Source organism: Hyla sarda, chromosome 6 (assembly GCF_029499605.1).
Source record: "Hyla sarda isolate aHylSar1 chromosome 6, aHylSar1.hap1, whole genome shotgun sequence".
NCBI lineage: Eukaryota > Metazoa > Chordata > Amphibia > Anura > Hylidae > Hyla > Hyla sarda.
The window spans coordinates 36,805,760-36,821,909 of NC_079194.1; the positions used below are offsets into that span (position 1 = coordinate 36,805,760).

Below are 16,150 nucleotides of genomic sequence, written 5' to 3' on the forward strand. Positions count from 1 at the left end.
CGCGCGCGCCCTAGAGAGCGGAGCCGCGCGCGCCAGCACAAGACAGCAGGGGACCGGGACGGGTAAGTGACCTGGGATGCGATTCGCGAGCGGGCGCGTCCCGCTGTGCGGATCGCATCCCCAACGGCCATGACAGTGCGGCGCTCCCGGTCAGCGGGACCGACCGGAGCGCTGCAGGGAGAAAGACGCCGTGAGCGCTCCGGGGAGGAGCGGGGACCCGGAGCGCTAGGCGTAACAGTACCCCCCCCCCTTAGGTCTCCCCTTCTCTTTGTCCAGTAACTGCCTCCCCTGGGATGAGGACACCGGGAAAGAATGGAGGGTTTCCTCAACGGCAGGCAGTACAGCAGGAGTGGGAATGGGGAGGGAGGGCAGAGGGCGAGGCCTGGCACGGGGCAGTGTGACACCAGGACGGGGGCCATGGGGTGGCACAGAGGCTTGCCTGACGGGACTGGGAGGGGGGGAGAGGCACTTCCTGTGGCAGGCAGAGTCCCAGTTCCTGATCTCCCCGGTGGTCCAATCAATGGTGGGGGAATGAAGCCGGAGCCAAGGCAGACCGAGGAGAACCTCAGAGGTACAGTTGGGGAGAATGAAGAATTCAATCCTCTCAAGGTGGGGTCCAATAGACATGAGGAGGGGCTCTGTGCGGTAACGCACGGTGCAGTCCAATCTGGCTCCGTTGACCGCGGAAATGTAGAGCGGCTTGACGAGACGGGTCACCGGGATGCTGAATTTATTAACAAACGACTCCAAAATAAAATTTCCTGAGGCACCGGAGTCCAAGCAGGCCACGGCTGAGAGGGAGGAGCAGGCTGAAGAAGAAATCCGCACGGGTACCGTGAGACGTGGAGGAGCAGACATAGAACCAAGAGACGCCACACCCACGTGAGCTGGGTGCGTGCGTGCGTTTCCCAGGCGTGGAGGACGGATAGGGCAATCCACCAAGAAATGCTCGGTACTGGCACAGTAAAGACAGAGATTTTCTTCCCTGCGGCGATTCCTCTCTTCCTGGGTCAGGCGAGACTTATCCACTTGCATGGCCTCCTCGGCGGGAGGCCCAGGCGTAGATTGCAACGGATACTGTGGGAGAGGTGCCCAGAGATCTAAGTCTTTTTCCTGGCGGAGCTCTTGGTGTCGCTCAGAAAAACGCATGTCAATGCGGGTAGCTAGATGAATGAGTTCTTGCAGATTGGCAGGAATCTCTCGTGCGGCCAGCACATCCTTGATGCGACTGGATAGGCCTTTTTTAAAGGTCGCGCAGAGAGCCTCGTTATTCCAGGATAATTCTGAAGCAAGAGTACGGAATTGTACGGCATACTCGCCAACGGAAGAATTACCCTGGACCAGGTTCAACAGGACAGTCTCGGCAGAAGAAGCTCGGGCTGGCTCCTCGAAAACACTCCGGAGTTCAGTGAAGAAGGACTGGACTGTGGCTGTGGCAGGATCATTGCGGTCCCAGAGCGGTGTGGCCCAAGACAAGGCCTTTCCTGAAAGAAGGCTTACTACGAACGCCACCTTAGACCGTTCTGAAGGAAACAAGTCCGACATCATCTCCATATGCAGGGAACACTGAGACAAAAATCCACGGCAGAGTCTGGAGTCCCCATCAAATTTGTCCGGCAGGGACAAGCGGAGGCTAGGAGCGGCCACTCGCTGCGGAGGAGGTGCAGGAGCTGGCGGAGGAGATGGTTGCTGCTGTAGCAGAGGCAGAAGTCGCTGTAACATGGCGGTCAACTGCGACAGCTGCTGTCCTTGTTGGGCAATCTGCTGCGATTGCTGAGCGACCACCGTGGGAAGATCAGCGAGACTTGGCAGCGGCACCTCAGCGGGATCCATGGCCGGATCTACTGTCACGATTCGGCTTCCAGGTAGTGGATCCTCTGTGCCAGAGAGGGATTGGCGTGGACCGTGCTAGTGGACCGGTTCTAAGCCACTACTGGTTTTCACCAGAGCCCGCCGCAAAGCGGGATGGTCTTGCTGCGGCGGTAGTGACCAGGTCGTATCCACTAGCAACGGCTCACCTCTCTGGCTGCTGAAGATAGGCGCGGTACAAGGGAGTAGGCAGAAGCAAGGTCAGACGTAGCAGAAGGTCGGGGGCAGGCGGCAAGGTTCGTAGTCAGGATGGGTAGCAGAAGTTCAGGTACACAGGCTTTGGACACACTAAACGCTTTCACTGGCACAAGGCAACAAGATCCGGCAAGGGAGTGCAAGGGAGGAGACTAGATATAGCCAGGGAACAGGTGGGAGCCAATTAAGCTAATTGGGCCAGGCACCAATCATTGGTGCACTGGCCCTTTAAGTCTCAGAGAGCTGGCGCGCGCGCGCCCTAGAGAGCGGAGCCGCGCGCGCCAGCACAAGACAGCAGGGGACCGGGACGGGTAAGTGACCTGGGATGCGATTCGCGAGCGGGCGCGTCCCGCTGTGCGGATCGCATCCCCAACGGCCATGACAGTGCGGCGCTCCCGGTCAGCGGGACCGACCGGAGCGCTGCAGGGAGAAAGACGCCGTGAGCGCTCCGGGGAGGAGCGGGGACCCGGAGCGCTAGGCGTAACAATAATGTGAGGGGTGGAGTCACTTATGGGAGATACTATATATAATGTGAGGGGTGGACTCACTTATGGGAGATACTGTATATATAATGTGAGGGGTGGACTCACTTATGGGATATACTGTATATATAATGTGAGGGGTGGACTCACTTATGGGAGATACTATATATATAATGTGAGGGGAGAACTCACTTATGGGAGATACTATATATATAATGTGAGGGGTGGACTCACTTATGGGAGATACTGTATATATAATGTGAGGGGTGGACTCACTTATGGGATATACTGTATATATAATGTGAGGGGTGGACTCACTTCTGGGAGATACTGTATATATAATGTGAGGGGTGGACTCACTTATGGGATATACTGTATATAATGTGAGGGGTGGACTCACTTATGGGATATACTGTATATAATGTGAGGGGTGGACTCACTTATGGGAGATACTGTATATCTATATAATGTGAGGGGTGGAGTCACTTATGGGAGATACTGTATATATAATGGGAGGGGTGGACTCACTTATGGGAAATACTGTATATATAATGTGAGGGGTGGACTCACTTATGGGATATACTGTATATATAATGTGAGGGGGGGACTCACTTATGAGATATACTTGATATATAATGTGAGGGGTGGAGTCACTTATGGGATATACTGTATGTAATGTGAGGGGTGGACTCACTTATGGGATATACTGTATATATAATGTGAGGGGTGGACTCACTTATGGGAGATACTGTATATATAATGTGAGGGGTGGACTCACTTATGGGAGATACTGTACATATAATGTGAGGGGTGGACTCACTTATGGGAAATACTGTATATATAATGTGAGGGGTGGACTCACTTATTGGAGATACTGTATATAATGTGAGGGGTGGACTCACTTATGGGAGATACTGTATATATAATGTGAGGGGTGGACTCACTTATTGGAGATACTGTATATAATGTGAGGGGTGGACTCACTTATGGGAGATACTGTATATATAATGTGAGGGGTGGAATCACTTATGGGAGATACTGTATATATAATGTGAGGGGTGGAGTCACTTATGGGAGATACTGTGTATAATGTGAGGGGTGGAGTCACTTATGGGATATACTGTATATATAATGTGAGGGGTGGAGTCACTTATGGCATATACTGTATATATAATGTGAGGGGTGGACTCACTTATGGGAGATACTGTATATAATGTGAGGGGTGGACTCACTTATGGGATATACTGTATATATATAATGTGAGGGGTGGAGTCACTTATGGGATATACTGTATATAATGTGAGGGGTGGACTCACTTATGGGATATACTGTATATATAATGTGAGGGGTGGACTCACTTATGGGAAACACTGTATATATATAATGTGAGGGGTGGAGTCACTTATGGGATATACTGTATATAATGTGAGGGGTGGACTCACTTATGGGATATACTGTATATATAATGTGAGGGGTGGACTCACTTATGGGATATACTGTATATATAATGTGAGGGGTGGACTCACTTATGGGATATACTGTATATATAATGTGAGGGGTGGACTCACTTATGGGAGATACTGTATATAATGTGAGGGGTGGACTCACTTATGGGAGATACTGTATATATAATGTGAGGGGTGGACTCACTTATGGGAGATACTGTATATAATGTGAGGAGTGGACTCACTTATAGGATATACTTTATATATAATGTGAGGGGTGTACTCACTTATGGGAGATACTGTATATATAATGTGAGGGGTGGACTCACTTATGGGAGATACTGTATATATAATGTGCGGGGTGGACTCACTTATGGGATATACTGTATATATAATGTGAGGGGTGGACTCACTTATAGGATATACTTTATATATAATGTGAGGGTTGGACTCACTTATGGGAGATACTGTATATATAATGTGAGGGGTGGACTCACTTATGGGAGATACTATATATATAATGTGAGGGGTGGACTCACTTATGTGATATACTGTATATATAATGTGAGGGGTGGACTCACTTATGGGATATACTGTATATATAATGTGAGGGGTGGACTCACTTATAGGATATACTTTATATATAATGTGAGGGGTGGACTCACTTATGGGAGATACTGTATATATAATGTGAGGGGTGGACTCACTTATGGGATATACTGTATATATAATGTGAGGGGTGGACTCACTTATAGGATATACTTTATATATAATGTGAGGGGTGGACTCACTTATGTGATATACTGTATATATAATGTGAGGGGTGGACTCACTTATGGGATATACTGTATATATAATGTGAGGGGTGGACTCACTTATAGGATATACTTTATATATAATGTGAGGGGTGGACTCACTTATGGGAGATACTGTATATATAATGTGAGGGGTGGAGTCACTTATGGGATATACTGTATATATAATGTGCGGGGTGGACTCACTTATGGGAGATACTGTATATATAATGTGATGGGTGGACTCACTTATGGGAGATACTGTATATAATGTGAGGGGTGGACTCACTTATGGGATATACTGTATATATAATGTGAGGGGTGGAGTCACTTATGGGATATACTGTATATATAATGTGAGGGGTGGACTCACTTATGGGAGATACTGAATATATAATGTGAGGGGTGGACTCACTTATGGGATATACTGTATATATAATGTGAGGGGTGGACTCACTTATGGGAGATACTGTATATAATGTGAGGGGTGGAGTCACTTATGGGATATACTATATATAATGTGAGGGGTGGAGTCACTTATGGGAGATACTGTATATATAATGTGAGGGGTGGAGTCACTTATGGGATATACTGTATATAATGTGAGGGGTGGAGTCACTTATGGGGGATACTGTATATATAATGTGAGGGGTGGACTCACTTATGGGATATACTGTATATATAATGTGAGGGGTGGAGTCACTTATGGGATATACTGTATATATAATGTGAGGGGTGGAGTCACTTATGGGATATACTGTATATATAATGTGAGGGGTGGAGTCACTTATGGGATATACTGTATATATAATGTGAGGGGTGGAGTCACTTATGGGATATACTGTATATATAATGTGAGGGGTGGAGTCACTTATGGGATATACTGTATATATAATGTGAGGGGTGGACTCACTTATGGGAGATACCGTATATATAGATTTTATATATTTATCCTATGTATCACTGATTTATTAGAATAATGCACTCACGTCCACTAACAGGAGTCACGTTCACGTGTAATTGGGTTGTGGTCTCCATGCTGTTTACTAAGAAAAAACAAACATCTCATCACAATAAAATAACAAAGCAATAAATTTAGGATAAACAATTTCACACCGTGAAGAATACAATCCTACTATTCATTACTCCATTTTTTTCCAGCCTGGGTGCCTCCAGCTGTTGCAAAACTACAACTCCCGGCATGCCCGGACAGCCAAAGGCTGTCCGGGCATGCTGGGAGTTGTAGTTTTGCAACAGCTGGAGGCACCTAGGTTGGGAAACATTCCATTATACACATGACTGTCAAACACCTGTAACAGGGCAGGTCAGTAAACATTAATAGAACAGTATAACATGTATACAATTAATCTTCCCGGATAACAACCAACCAGCCAAACATTCTAATTCAGACTTTTGAACACATATATTATTCTTACCTTTCTCTGCAGTCGTTGTAGTAAAACAGCATAAAGAAAGCGACACCATACCAATGATGAGGGCCGGTCTGGGCATCGTGGCACGATTTTAGTTTGTTGGTCACTATCCCAATAAAACAAGATACAAGCTGATTCCAGGATATCTGTTATAAGTTCTCTTTTTGTATCGGTTGTGTAATCCTGTCTATGGTAAATCAGATACAATTGGCTTTATTTGTCTGCTGCCTGTTCCTGTTTTCTGGATATGAAAGCTTTTGGGGATTTTCCCTAAGTGGGATCTACATGCGTGAGCAGACAGGCGGGCTTTGTATGTGTGGTCTTCAGGAAAAGTCAATTTCCTGTTTTCTAGTTAACACTGTATTTATGGAAAACTCAGGCAGTCTAACACTTCAATCTTAAAGGGGTACTCCAGTGGAAAACGTTTTTTTTTATTTTTTTTTTTAAATCTACTGGTGCCAGAAAGTTAAACAGATTTGTAAATTACTTCTATAAAAAAAATTCTTAATCCTTCCCTTACTTATTATTAGTATTCAGAGGAAATTATTTTTTTTTTTGGAACGCAGAGCTCTCTGCTGAATCACTGTCAGGATCCGGGCTGGCGGATGGTGAGGACACTGGAGGTGGATCCTCTGTGCCAGGGAGGTGATGGCGTGGGCCGTACTAGGGGAACAGAGTCTAAGGGGTTACTGGTATTCACCAGAGCCCGCCACAAAGCGGGATGGACTTGCTGCGGCGGTAACCCCCAGGTCGTTCCACCCGGTAGCGACTCAACCCCTCTGGCAGCTGAGATGGCGCGGTACAAAAGGACAAGGCAAGGTCAGATGTAGCAAAAGGTCAGGGCAGGCGGCAAGGTTCGTAGTCAGGGGCAACAGCAAAGGCTCTGGGAACAAAGGCAATGGACACTCAGGAAACGCGTTCTCAAGGCACTAGGCAACAAGATCCGGCAAGGACAGGAAGGGGAAGAGGTATTTTATAAGTTTTACAATAATTGGGCCAGGCACCAATTAATGGTGCACTGGCCCTTTAAATATAAGAGAGCCGGCGCGCGCGCCCTAGAGAGCGGGGCCGCACGCGCTGGAAGGACACAGAAGACAGAGGGAGGGAAGTGGAACGGGATGCGGCCCGCGGGCGGACTTGTGCCGCCACTCGGATCGCATCCCCACCAGCGGCACTGTAGCAGCGCTCCCGGTCAGAGGGACAGACCGGGGCGCTGCAGGTGGACACATGCCGTGAGCGCTCCAGGATGGATGCGGGACCCGGAGCGCTCGGCATTACAGTACCCCCCCCCCCTTTGGTCTTCCCCTCTTTTTTGGATCCTAGGTACTTACAGATGAGCTCCTTATCAAGAATATTGGCCTCAGACTCCCAGGACCTCTCCTCAGGACCGTATACCACAATAAATGGGGATTTGGAAGAAGACTCAGAGTTTTTAAAATTGTACGAAAATCAGCCCAGGGCAGAAGGTCGACCCAATCATCTTGGCGAGAGGAGACAAAATGTCGCAGGTAGTCACCAAGTATCTGATTTACTCTCTCCACTTGACCGTTGGATTGAGGGTGGTAAGCAGAAGAAAAATTTTGTTTCATTTTTTATCGACTGCAGAGTGCCCTCGAAAATTTAGAAACAAATTGGACGCCTCTGTCTGAGACGATGTGCGTGGGAAGCCCGTGGAAGCTAAAAATATGAAGAAAAAATTGTTTCGCCAATTGTGGCTCAGAAGGAAGACCCGGCAGAGGGACAAAATGAGCCATTTTAGAAAAACGATCAACGACCACCCAGATGACTGTATTATTGCGGGATGGTGGCAGATCGGTGATGAAGTCCATAGCAATATGGGACCATGGCTGTTCAGGTACAGGTAAAGGAAGGAGGAGACCTGCCGGCTTCTGGCGTGGAGTCTTGTCACGGGCACAGGTAGTACAAGCCCGAACGAAATCCGTCACCTCCTTCTCCAAGGAAGGCCACCAATAGTGTCTGGAAATCAACTGCACAGACTTCTTGACACCAGCATGTCTGGCCAAAAGAGAAGAGTGACCCCATTTAAGAATTTTGAGGCGAAGGCGTGGAGGTACAAAGGTCTTCCATGGAGGAACTTGCAGAAGAGACGCGCGACTAAACTAATATGGGGCATGGAACATCTTAGCTATGAGGAGCGATTAAAGGAGTTACAATTGTTTAGTCTTGAGAAGAGACGTTTAAGGGGGGGATATGATAAACGTATATAAGTATATAAATGGCCCATACAAAAAATATGGAGGAAAACTGTTCTAGGTTAAACCCCCCCAAAGGACGAGGGGGCACTCCCTCCGTCTGGAGAAGAAAAGGTTTAGTCTAAAGGGGCGACACGCCTTCTTTACCGTGAGGACTGTGAATTTATGGAACGGTCTACCTCAGGAACTGGTCACAGCAGGAACAATTAACAGCTTTAAAACAGGGTTACATACATTCCTGGAACAAAATAAAATTAATACTTATGCAGAATTATAAAACTACATCCCTTCCCCTTATCCCCTTACACCCTTCACTTCAATTCCCTGGTTGGACTTGATGGACGTATGTCTTTTTTCAACCATACTAACTATGTAACTATGTAAGAGTGGTTGGAGCGGAGGAGATCAGACACTCAGGAGGTATTATGTGCTGTGGAGGGGGCTTCAGATTCGGAGACATCGGTGGAATGTGAAAATGAATTTCAAAATTGAAGCGGGCAAAAAACAATGTCCATCTAGCTTGGCGGGGATTTAATCGCTGGGCAGTCTGGAGATACGATAAATTTTTATGATCCGTGTAAATGATGATGGGATGCAGGGAGCCCTCCAAAAGATGTCTCCACTCCTTACGTGCCAATTTAATGGTCAAAAGTTCACGATCTCCAATCAAATAATTTTTTTCTGCAGGAGAAAAAGTCTTGGAGAAAAAAACGCAAGTGCGATTTTTTCCAGTAGTGGTTTTTTGAGTTAAAACGGCACCGGCACCGACAGAAGAAGCGTCCACTTCGAAGATAAAAGGCTTAGAGGGATCAGGCCTGGACAGAACAGGTGCACAAGCGAAGGCAGCCTTGAGAAGGTTAAAGGCCTTCTCCGCCATTGGTGGCCAGGACCTCGGGTTCGCGTCTTTCTTGGTCAATGCTACAATAGGTGCAACGATGGTGGAGAAGTGGGGAATAAATTGACGATAGTAGTTAGCGAACCCGAGGAAACGTTGGATAGCTCGCAGTCCAGAGGGGCGTGGCCAACCCAGAACCGCAGAAAGCTTGTTAGGGTTCATTTGTGTTACGCCGAGCGCTCCGGGTCCCCGCTCCTCCCCGGAGCGCTCGCTACACTCTCTCCGCTGCAGCGCTCCGGTCAGATCCACTGACCCGGGGCGCTGCGATTCTGCTTCCAGCCGGGATGCGATTCGCGATGCGGGTAGCGCCCGCTCGCGATGCGCACCCCGGCTCCCGTACCTGACTCGCTCTCCCTCGGTCCTGTCCCGGCGCGCGCGGCCCCGCTCCCTAGGGCGCGCGCGCGCCGGGTCTTTGCGATTTAAAGGGCCACTGCGCCTCTGATTGGCGCAGTGATTCCAATTACTGTCCTCACCTGTGCACTTCCCTATATCACCTCACTTCCCCTGCACTTCCCTGCCGGATCTTGTTGCCATTGTGCCAGTGAAAGCGTTCCTTGTGTGTTCCTAGCCTGTGTTCCAGACCTCCTGCCGTTGCCCCTGACTACGATCCTTGCTGCCTGCCCCGACCTTCTGCTACGTCCGACCTTGCTTCTGTCTACTCCCTTGTACCGCGCCTATCTTCAGCAGCCAGAGAGGTTGAGCCGTTGCTAGTGGATACGACCTGGTCACTACCGCCGCAGCAAGACCATTCCGCTTTGCGGCGGGCTCTGGTGAAAACCAGTAGTGACTTAGAACCGATCCACTAGCACGGTCCACGCCAATCCCTCTCTGGCACAGAGGATCCACTACCTGCCAGCCGGCATCGTGACAGTAGATCCGGCCATGGATCCCGCTGAAGTTCCTCTGCCAGTTGTCGCTGACCTCACCACGGTGGTCGCCCAGCAGTCACAACAGATAGCGCAACAAGGCCAACAGCTGTCTCAACTGACCGTTATGCTACAACAGTTACTACCACAGCTTCAGCAGTCATCTCCTCCGCCAGCTCCTGCACCTCCTCCGCAGCGAGTGGCCGCTCCTGGGCTACGCCTATCCTTGCCGGATAAATTTGATGGGGACTCTAAGTTTTGCCGTGGCTTTCTTTCCCAATGTTCCCTGCATCTGGAGATGATGTCGGACCTGTTTCCCACTGAAAGGTCTAAGGTGGCTTTCGTAGTCAGCCTTCTGTCCGGAAAAGCCCTGTCATGGGCCACACCGCTCTGGGACCGCAATGACCCCGTCACTGCCTCTGTACACTCCTTCTTCTCGGAAATCCGAAGTGTCTTTGAGGAACCTGCCCGAGCCTCTTCTGCTGAGACTGCCCTGTTGAACCTGGTCCAGGGTAATTCTTCCGTTGGCGAGTATGCCGTACAATTCCGTACTCTTGCTTCAGAATTATCCTGGAATAATGAGGCCCTCTGCGCGACCTTTAAAAAAGGCCTATCCAGCAACATTAAAGATGTTCTGGCCGCACGAGAAATTCCTGCTAATCTACATGAACTTATTCACCTAGCCACTCGCATTGACATGCGTTTTTCCGAAAGGCGTCAGGAGCTCCGCCAAGATATGGACTCTGTTCGCACGAGGCGTTTCTTCTCCTCGGCTCCTCTCTCCTCTGGTCCCCTGCAATCTGTTCCTGTGCCTCCCGCCGTGGAGGCTATGCAGGTCGACCGGTCTCGCCTGACACCTCAAGAGAGGACACGACGCCGCATGGAGAACCTCTGCCTGTACTGTGCTAGTACCGAACACTTCCTGAGGGATTGTCCTATCCGTCCTCCCCGCCTGGAAAGACGTCCGCTGACTCCGCACAAAGGTGAGACAGTCCTTGATGTCTACTCTGCTTCTCCACGTCTCACTGTGCCTGTGCGGATGTCTGCCTCTGCCTTCTCCTTCTCTACCGTGGCCTTCTTGGACTCTGGATCTGCAGGAAATTTTATTTTGGCCTCTCTCGTCAACAGGTTCAACATCCCAGTGACCAGTCTCGCCAGACCCCTTTACATCAATTGTGTAAACAATGAAAGATTGGACTGTACCATACGCTTCCGCACGGAGCCCCTTCTAATGAGCATCGGATCTCATCACGAGAGGATTGAACTTTTGGTCCTCCCCAATTGCACCTCGGAAATTCTCCTTGGACTTCCCTGGCTTCAACTTCATTCCCCAACCCTGGATTGGTCCACTGGGGAGATCAAGAGTTGGGGGCCCTCTTGTTCCAAGGACTGTCTAAGACCGGTTCCCAGTAACCCTTGCCGTGACTCTGTGGTTCCCTCAGTAACCGGTCTCCCTAAGGCCTATATGGACTTCGCGGATGTTTTCTGCAAAAAACAAGCTGAGACTCTACCTCCTCACAGGCCTTATGATTGCCCTATCGACCTCCTCCCGGGTACTACTCCACCCCGGGGCAGAATTTATCCTCTCTCTGCCCCAGAGACTCTTGCCATGTCTGAGTATGTCCAGGAAAATTTAAAAAAGGGCTTTATCCGTAAATCCTCCTCTCCTGCCGGAGCCGGATTTTTCTTTGTGTCCAAAAAAGATGGCTCCCTACGTCCTTGCATTGACTACCGCGGTCTTAATAAAATCACGGTTAAGAACCGCTACCCCCTACCCCTCATCTCTGAACTCTTTGATCGCCTCCAAGGTGCCCACATCTTTACTAAATTGGACTTAAGAGGCGCCTATAACCTCATTCGCATCAGAGAGGGGGATGAGTGGAAAACGGCGTTTAACACCAGAGATGGACACTTTGAGTATCTGGTCATGCCCTTTGGCCTGTGCACCGCCCCTGCTGTCTTCCAAGACTTTGTCAATGAAATTTTTCGTGATCTGTTATACTCCTGTGTTGTTGTATATCTGGACGATATCCTAATTTTTTCTGCCAATCTAGAAGAACACCGCCAGCATGTCCGTATGGTTCTTCAGAGACTTCGTGACAATCAACTCTATGCCAAAATTGAGAAATGTCTGTTTGAATGCCAATCTCTTCCTTTTCTAGGATATTTGGTCTCTGGCCAGGGACTACAAATGGATCCAGACAAACTCTCTGCCGTCTTAGATTGGCCACGCCCCTCCGGACTCCGTGCTATCCAACGCTTTTTGGGGTTCGCCAATTATTACAGGCAATTTATTCCACATTTTTCTACCGTTGTGGCTCCTATCGTGGCTTTAACCAAAAAAAATGCCGATCCCAAGTCTTGGCCTCCTCAAGCGGAAGACGCCTTTAAACGACTCAAGTCTGCCTTTTCTTCGGCTCCCGTGCTCTCCAGACCTGACCCTTCCAAACCCTTCCTATTGGAGGTTGATGCCTCCTCAGTGGGAGCTGGAGCTGTTCTTTTACAAAAAAATTCTTCCGGGCATGCTGTCACTTGTGGTTTTTTTTCTAGGACCTTCTCTCCGGCGGAGAGGAACTACTCCATCGGGGATCGAGAGCTTCTAGCCATTAAATTAGCACTTGAGGAATGGAGGCATCTGCTGGAGGGATCAAGATTTCCAGTTATTATTTACACCGACCACAAGAACCTCTCCTACCTCCAGTCTGCCCAACGGCTGAATCCTCGCCAGGCCCGGTGGTCTCTGTTCTTTGCCCGATTTAATTTTGAGATTCACTTTCGTCCTGCCGATAAGAACATTAGGGCCGATGCTCTCTCTCGTTCCTCGGATGCCTCGGAAGTTGAACTCTCTCCGCAACACATCATTCCACCTGACTGCCTGATCTCCACTTCTCCAGCCTCCATCAGGCAAACTCCTCCAGGAAAGACCTTTGTTTCTCCACGCCAACGCCTCGGAATCCTCAAATGGGGTCACTCCTCCCATCTCGCTGGTCATGTGGGCATCAAGAAATCTGTGCAACTCATCTCCCGCTTCTATTGGTGGCCGACTCTGGAGACGGATGTTGTGGACTTTGTGCGAGCCTGCACTATCTGTGCCCGGGATAAGACTCCTCGCCAGAAGCCCGCTGGTTTCCTTCATCCCCTGCCTGTCCCCGAACAGCCTTGGTCTCTGATTGGTATGGATTTTATTACTGATTTGCCCCCTTCCCGTGGCAACACTGTTATTTGGGTGGTCGTTGATCGATTCTCCAAAATGGCACATTTCATCCCTCTTCCTGGTCTTCCTTCAGCGCCTCAGTTGGCTAAACAATTTTTTGTACACATTTTTCGTCTTCACGGGTTGCCTACGCAGATCGTCTCGGATAGAGGCGTCCAATTCGTGTCTAAATTCTGGAGGGCTCTCTGTAAACAACTCAAGATTAAATTAAATTTTTCTTCTGCATATCATCCCCAGTCCAATGGACAAGTAGAAAGAATTAACCAAGTCTTGGGTGATTATTTGCGACATTTTGTTTCCTCCCGCCAGGATGACTGGGCAGATCTCCTTCCATGGGCCGAATTCTCGTATAACTTCAGAGTCTCTGAATCTTCCTCCAAATCCCCATTTTTCGTGGTGTACGGCCGTCACCCTCTTCCCCCTCTCCCTACCCCCTTGCCCTCTGGTCTGCCCGCTGTGGATGAAGTTTCTCGTGACCTTTCCATTATATGGAGAGAGACCCAAAATTCTCTCTTACAGGCTTCATCACGCATGAAGAGGTTCGCGGATAAGAAAAGAAGAGCTCCTCCCGTTTTTTCCCCTGGAGACAAGGTATGGCTCTCCGCTAAATATGTCCGCTTCCGTGTCCCTAGCTACAAGTTGGGACCACGCTATCTTGGTCCTTTCAAAATTTTGTGTCAAATTAATCCTGTCTCTTACAAACTTCTTCTTCCTCCTTCTCTTCGTATCCCTAATGCCTTTCACGTCTCTCTTCTTAAACCACTCATCCTCAACCGTTTTTCTCCCAAATCTGTTCCTCCCACTCCTGTTTCCGGCTCCTCGGACATCTTCTCTGTCAAAGAGATCTTAGCCTCTAAAAAGGTCAGAGGGAAAACTTTTTTTTTAGTGGACTGGGAGGGTTGTGGTCCTGAAGAGAGATCCTGGGAACCTGAGGACAACATCCTAGATAAAAGTCTGCTCCTCAGGTTCTCAGGCCCTAAAAAGAGGGGGAGACCCAAGGGGGGGGGTACTGTTACGCCGAGCGCTCCGGGTCCCCGCTCCTCCCCGGAGCGCTCGCTACACTCTCTCCGCTGCAGCGCTCCGGTCAGATCCACTGACCCGGGGCGCTGCGATTCTGCTTCCAGCCGGGATGCGATTCGCGATGCGGGTAGCGCCCACTCGCGATGCGCACCCCGGCTCCCGTACCTGACTCGCTCTCCCTCGGTCCTGTCCCGGCGCGCGCGGCCCCGCTCCCTAGGGCGCGCGCGCGCCGGGTCTTTGCAATTTAAAGGGCCACTGCGCCGCTGATTGGCGCAGTGATTCCAATTACTGTCCTCACCTGTGCACTTCCCTATATCACCTCACTTCCCCTGCACTTCCCTGCCGGATCTTGTTGCCATTGTGCCAGTGAAAGCGTTCCTTGTGTGTTCCTAGCCTGTGTTCCAGACCTCCTGCCGTTGCCCCTGACTACGATCCTTGCTGCCTGCCCCGACCTTCTGCTACGTCCGACCTTGCTTCTGTCTACTCCCTTGTACCGCGCCTATCTTCAGCAGCCAGAGAGGTTGAGCCGTTGCTAGTGGATACGACCTGGTCACTACCGCCGCAGCAAGACCATTCCGCTTTGCGGCGGGCTCTGGTGAAAACCAGTAGTGACTTAGAACCGATCCACTAGCACGGTCCACGCCAATCCCTCTCTGGCACAGAGGATCCACTACCTGCCAGCCGGCATCGTGACAATTTGAAGACCTTGGCTGGACACTATGTATCCCAGGAAAGGTAGACTGCTACTTTCAAAGAGACATTTTTCAATCTTAGCATAAAGATGATTTTTGCTTAGGCGCTGTAACACCAGACGGACATGGAGGCGATGTTCCTCTGAGTTGGAAGAAAAAATAAGTGTCATCCAGATAGACTACTACACAGGTATACAGCATGTCACAAAAAATTTCATTGACAAAGTCCTGGAAAACTGCAGGGGGATTGCAAAGACCGAAAGGCATGACAAGATATTCAAAATGTCCCTCACGGGTGTTGAATGCAGTCTTCCACTCATCTCCTTCACGTATACAGATAAGATTATAAGCCCCTCTTAGATCAAGTTTGGTAAAAATGTTTGCTCCCCGCAGACGGTCAAACAGTTCTGAAATAAGGGGGAGTGGATAACGGTTCTTAACTGTAATTTTATTTAAACCGCGGTAATCGATGCATGGATGTAGGGATCCATCTTTCTTAGCAACGAAGAAGAACCCTGCTCCAGCAGGAGAAGATTTTCTGATAAATACTTTTTTTAGATTTTCTTGAACATACTCGGACATGGCTTGGGTCTCTGGAGCAGAGAGTGGATAAATCCTGCCTCGAGGCGGAGAAGTACACGGAAGCAAGTCAATAGGGCAGTCAAAGGGTCTGTGTGGTGGTAAGACCTCTGCTTGCTTTTTACAAAAAACATCAGAAAAGTCCTGGTAGGCCTTAGGCAGGCCTGGCAGAGGTGAAGCGATGGGTACTTGACTGGTGGGTAAAGTCTTAAGGTAGGCAATCATTCGACCCCAACTCTTAATGTCCCCAGAAGATCAGCCAAGGCAAGCCAAGTAGAACTTCTGAGGTACAGTTGAGAAGCACAAAAAAATCAAAGTCCTCATGATGGAGGACACCAACGTTCATGCGCAAGAGCTCTGTGCGATAGCACACGGTACAGTCAAGATTCTGTCCACTCGGAGGAAATGAAGAGGGGCTTGACGAGACAGGTCACAGGGATGTTGAATCTGTTG

General features: G+C 49.3%; 1 protein-coding gene across 6 annotated transcripts in view; it reads right to left on the minus strand.

Annotated features, from left to right (window-relative positions):
• LOC130275484 (complement factor H-like) overlaps positions 1-16,150 on the minus strand; it is a 162,024-nt gene that overhangs the window by 106,791 nt on the left and 39,083 nt on the right. For 2 of the 6 annotated variants that reach the window (XM_056523521.1, XM_056523522.1), the window contains 2 exons: positions 6,222-6,324; positions 5,775-5,831 (listed from right to left, as the gene is read on the minus strand). In XM_056523521.1, the coding sequence (XP_056379496.1) occupies positions 5,775-5,831; positions 6,222-6,297 (133 nt within the window). In that variant the 5' untranslated portion in view covers positions 6,298-6,324. Of the gene's footprint in view, positions 1-5,774; positions 5,832-6,221; positions 6,550-16,150 lie in introns of those variants that run through there. The other 4 variants (XM_056523523.1, XM_056523520.1, XM_056523524.1 and 1 more) reach the window with 3 other exon arrangements.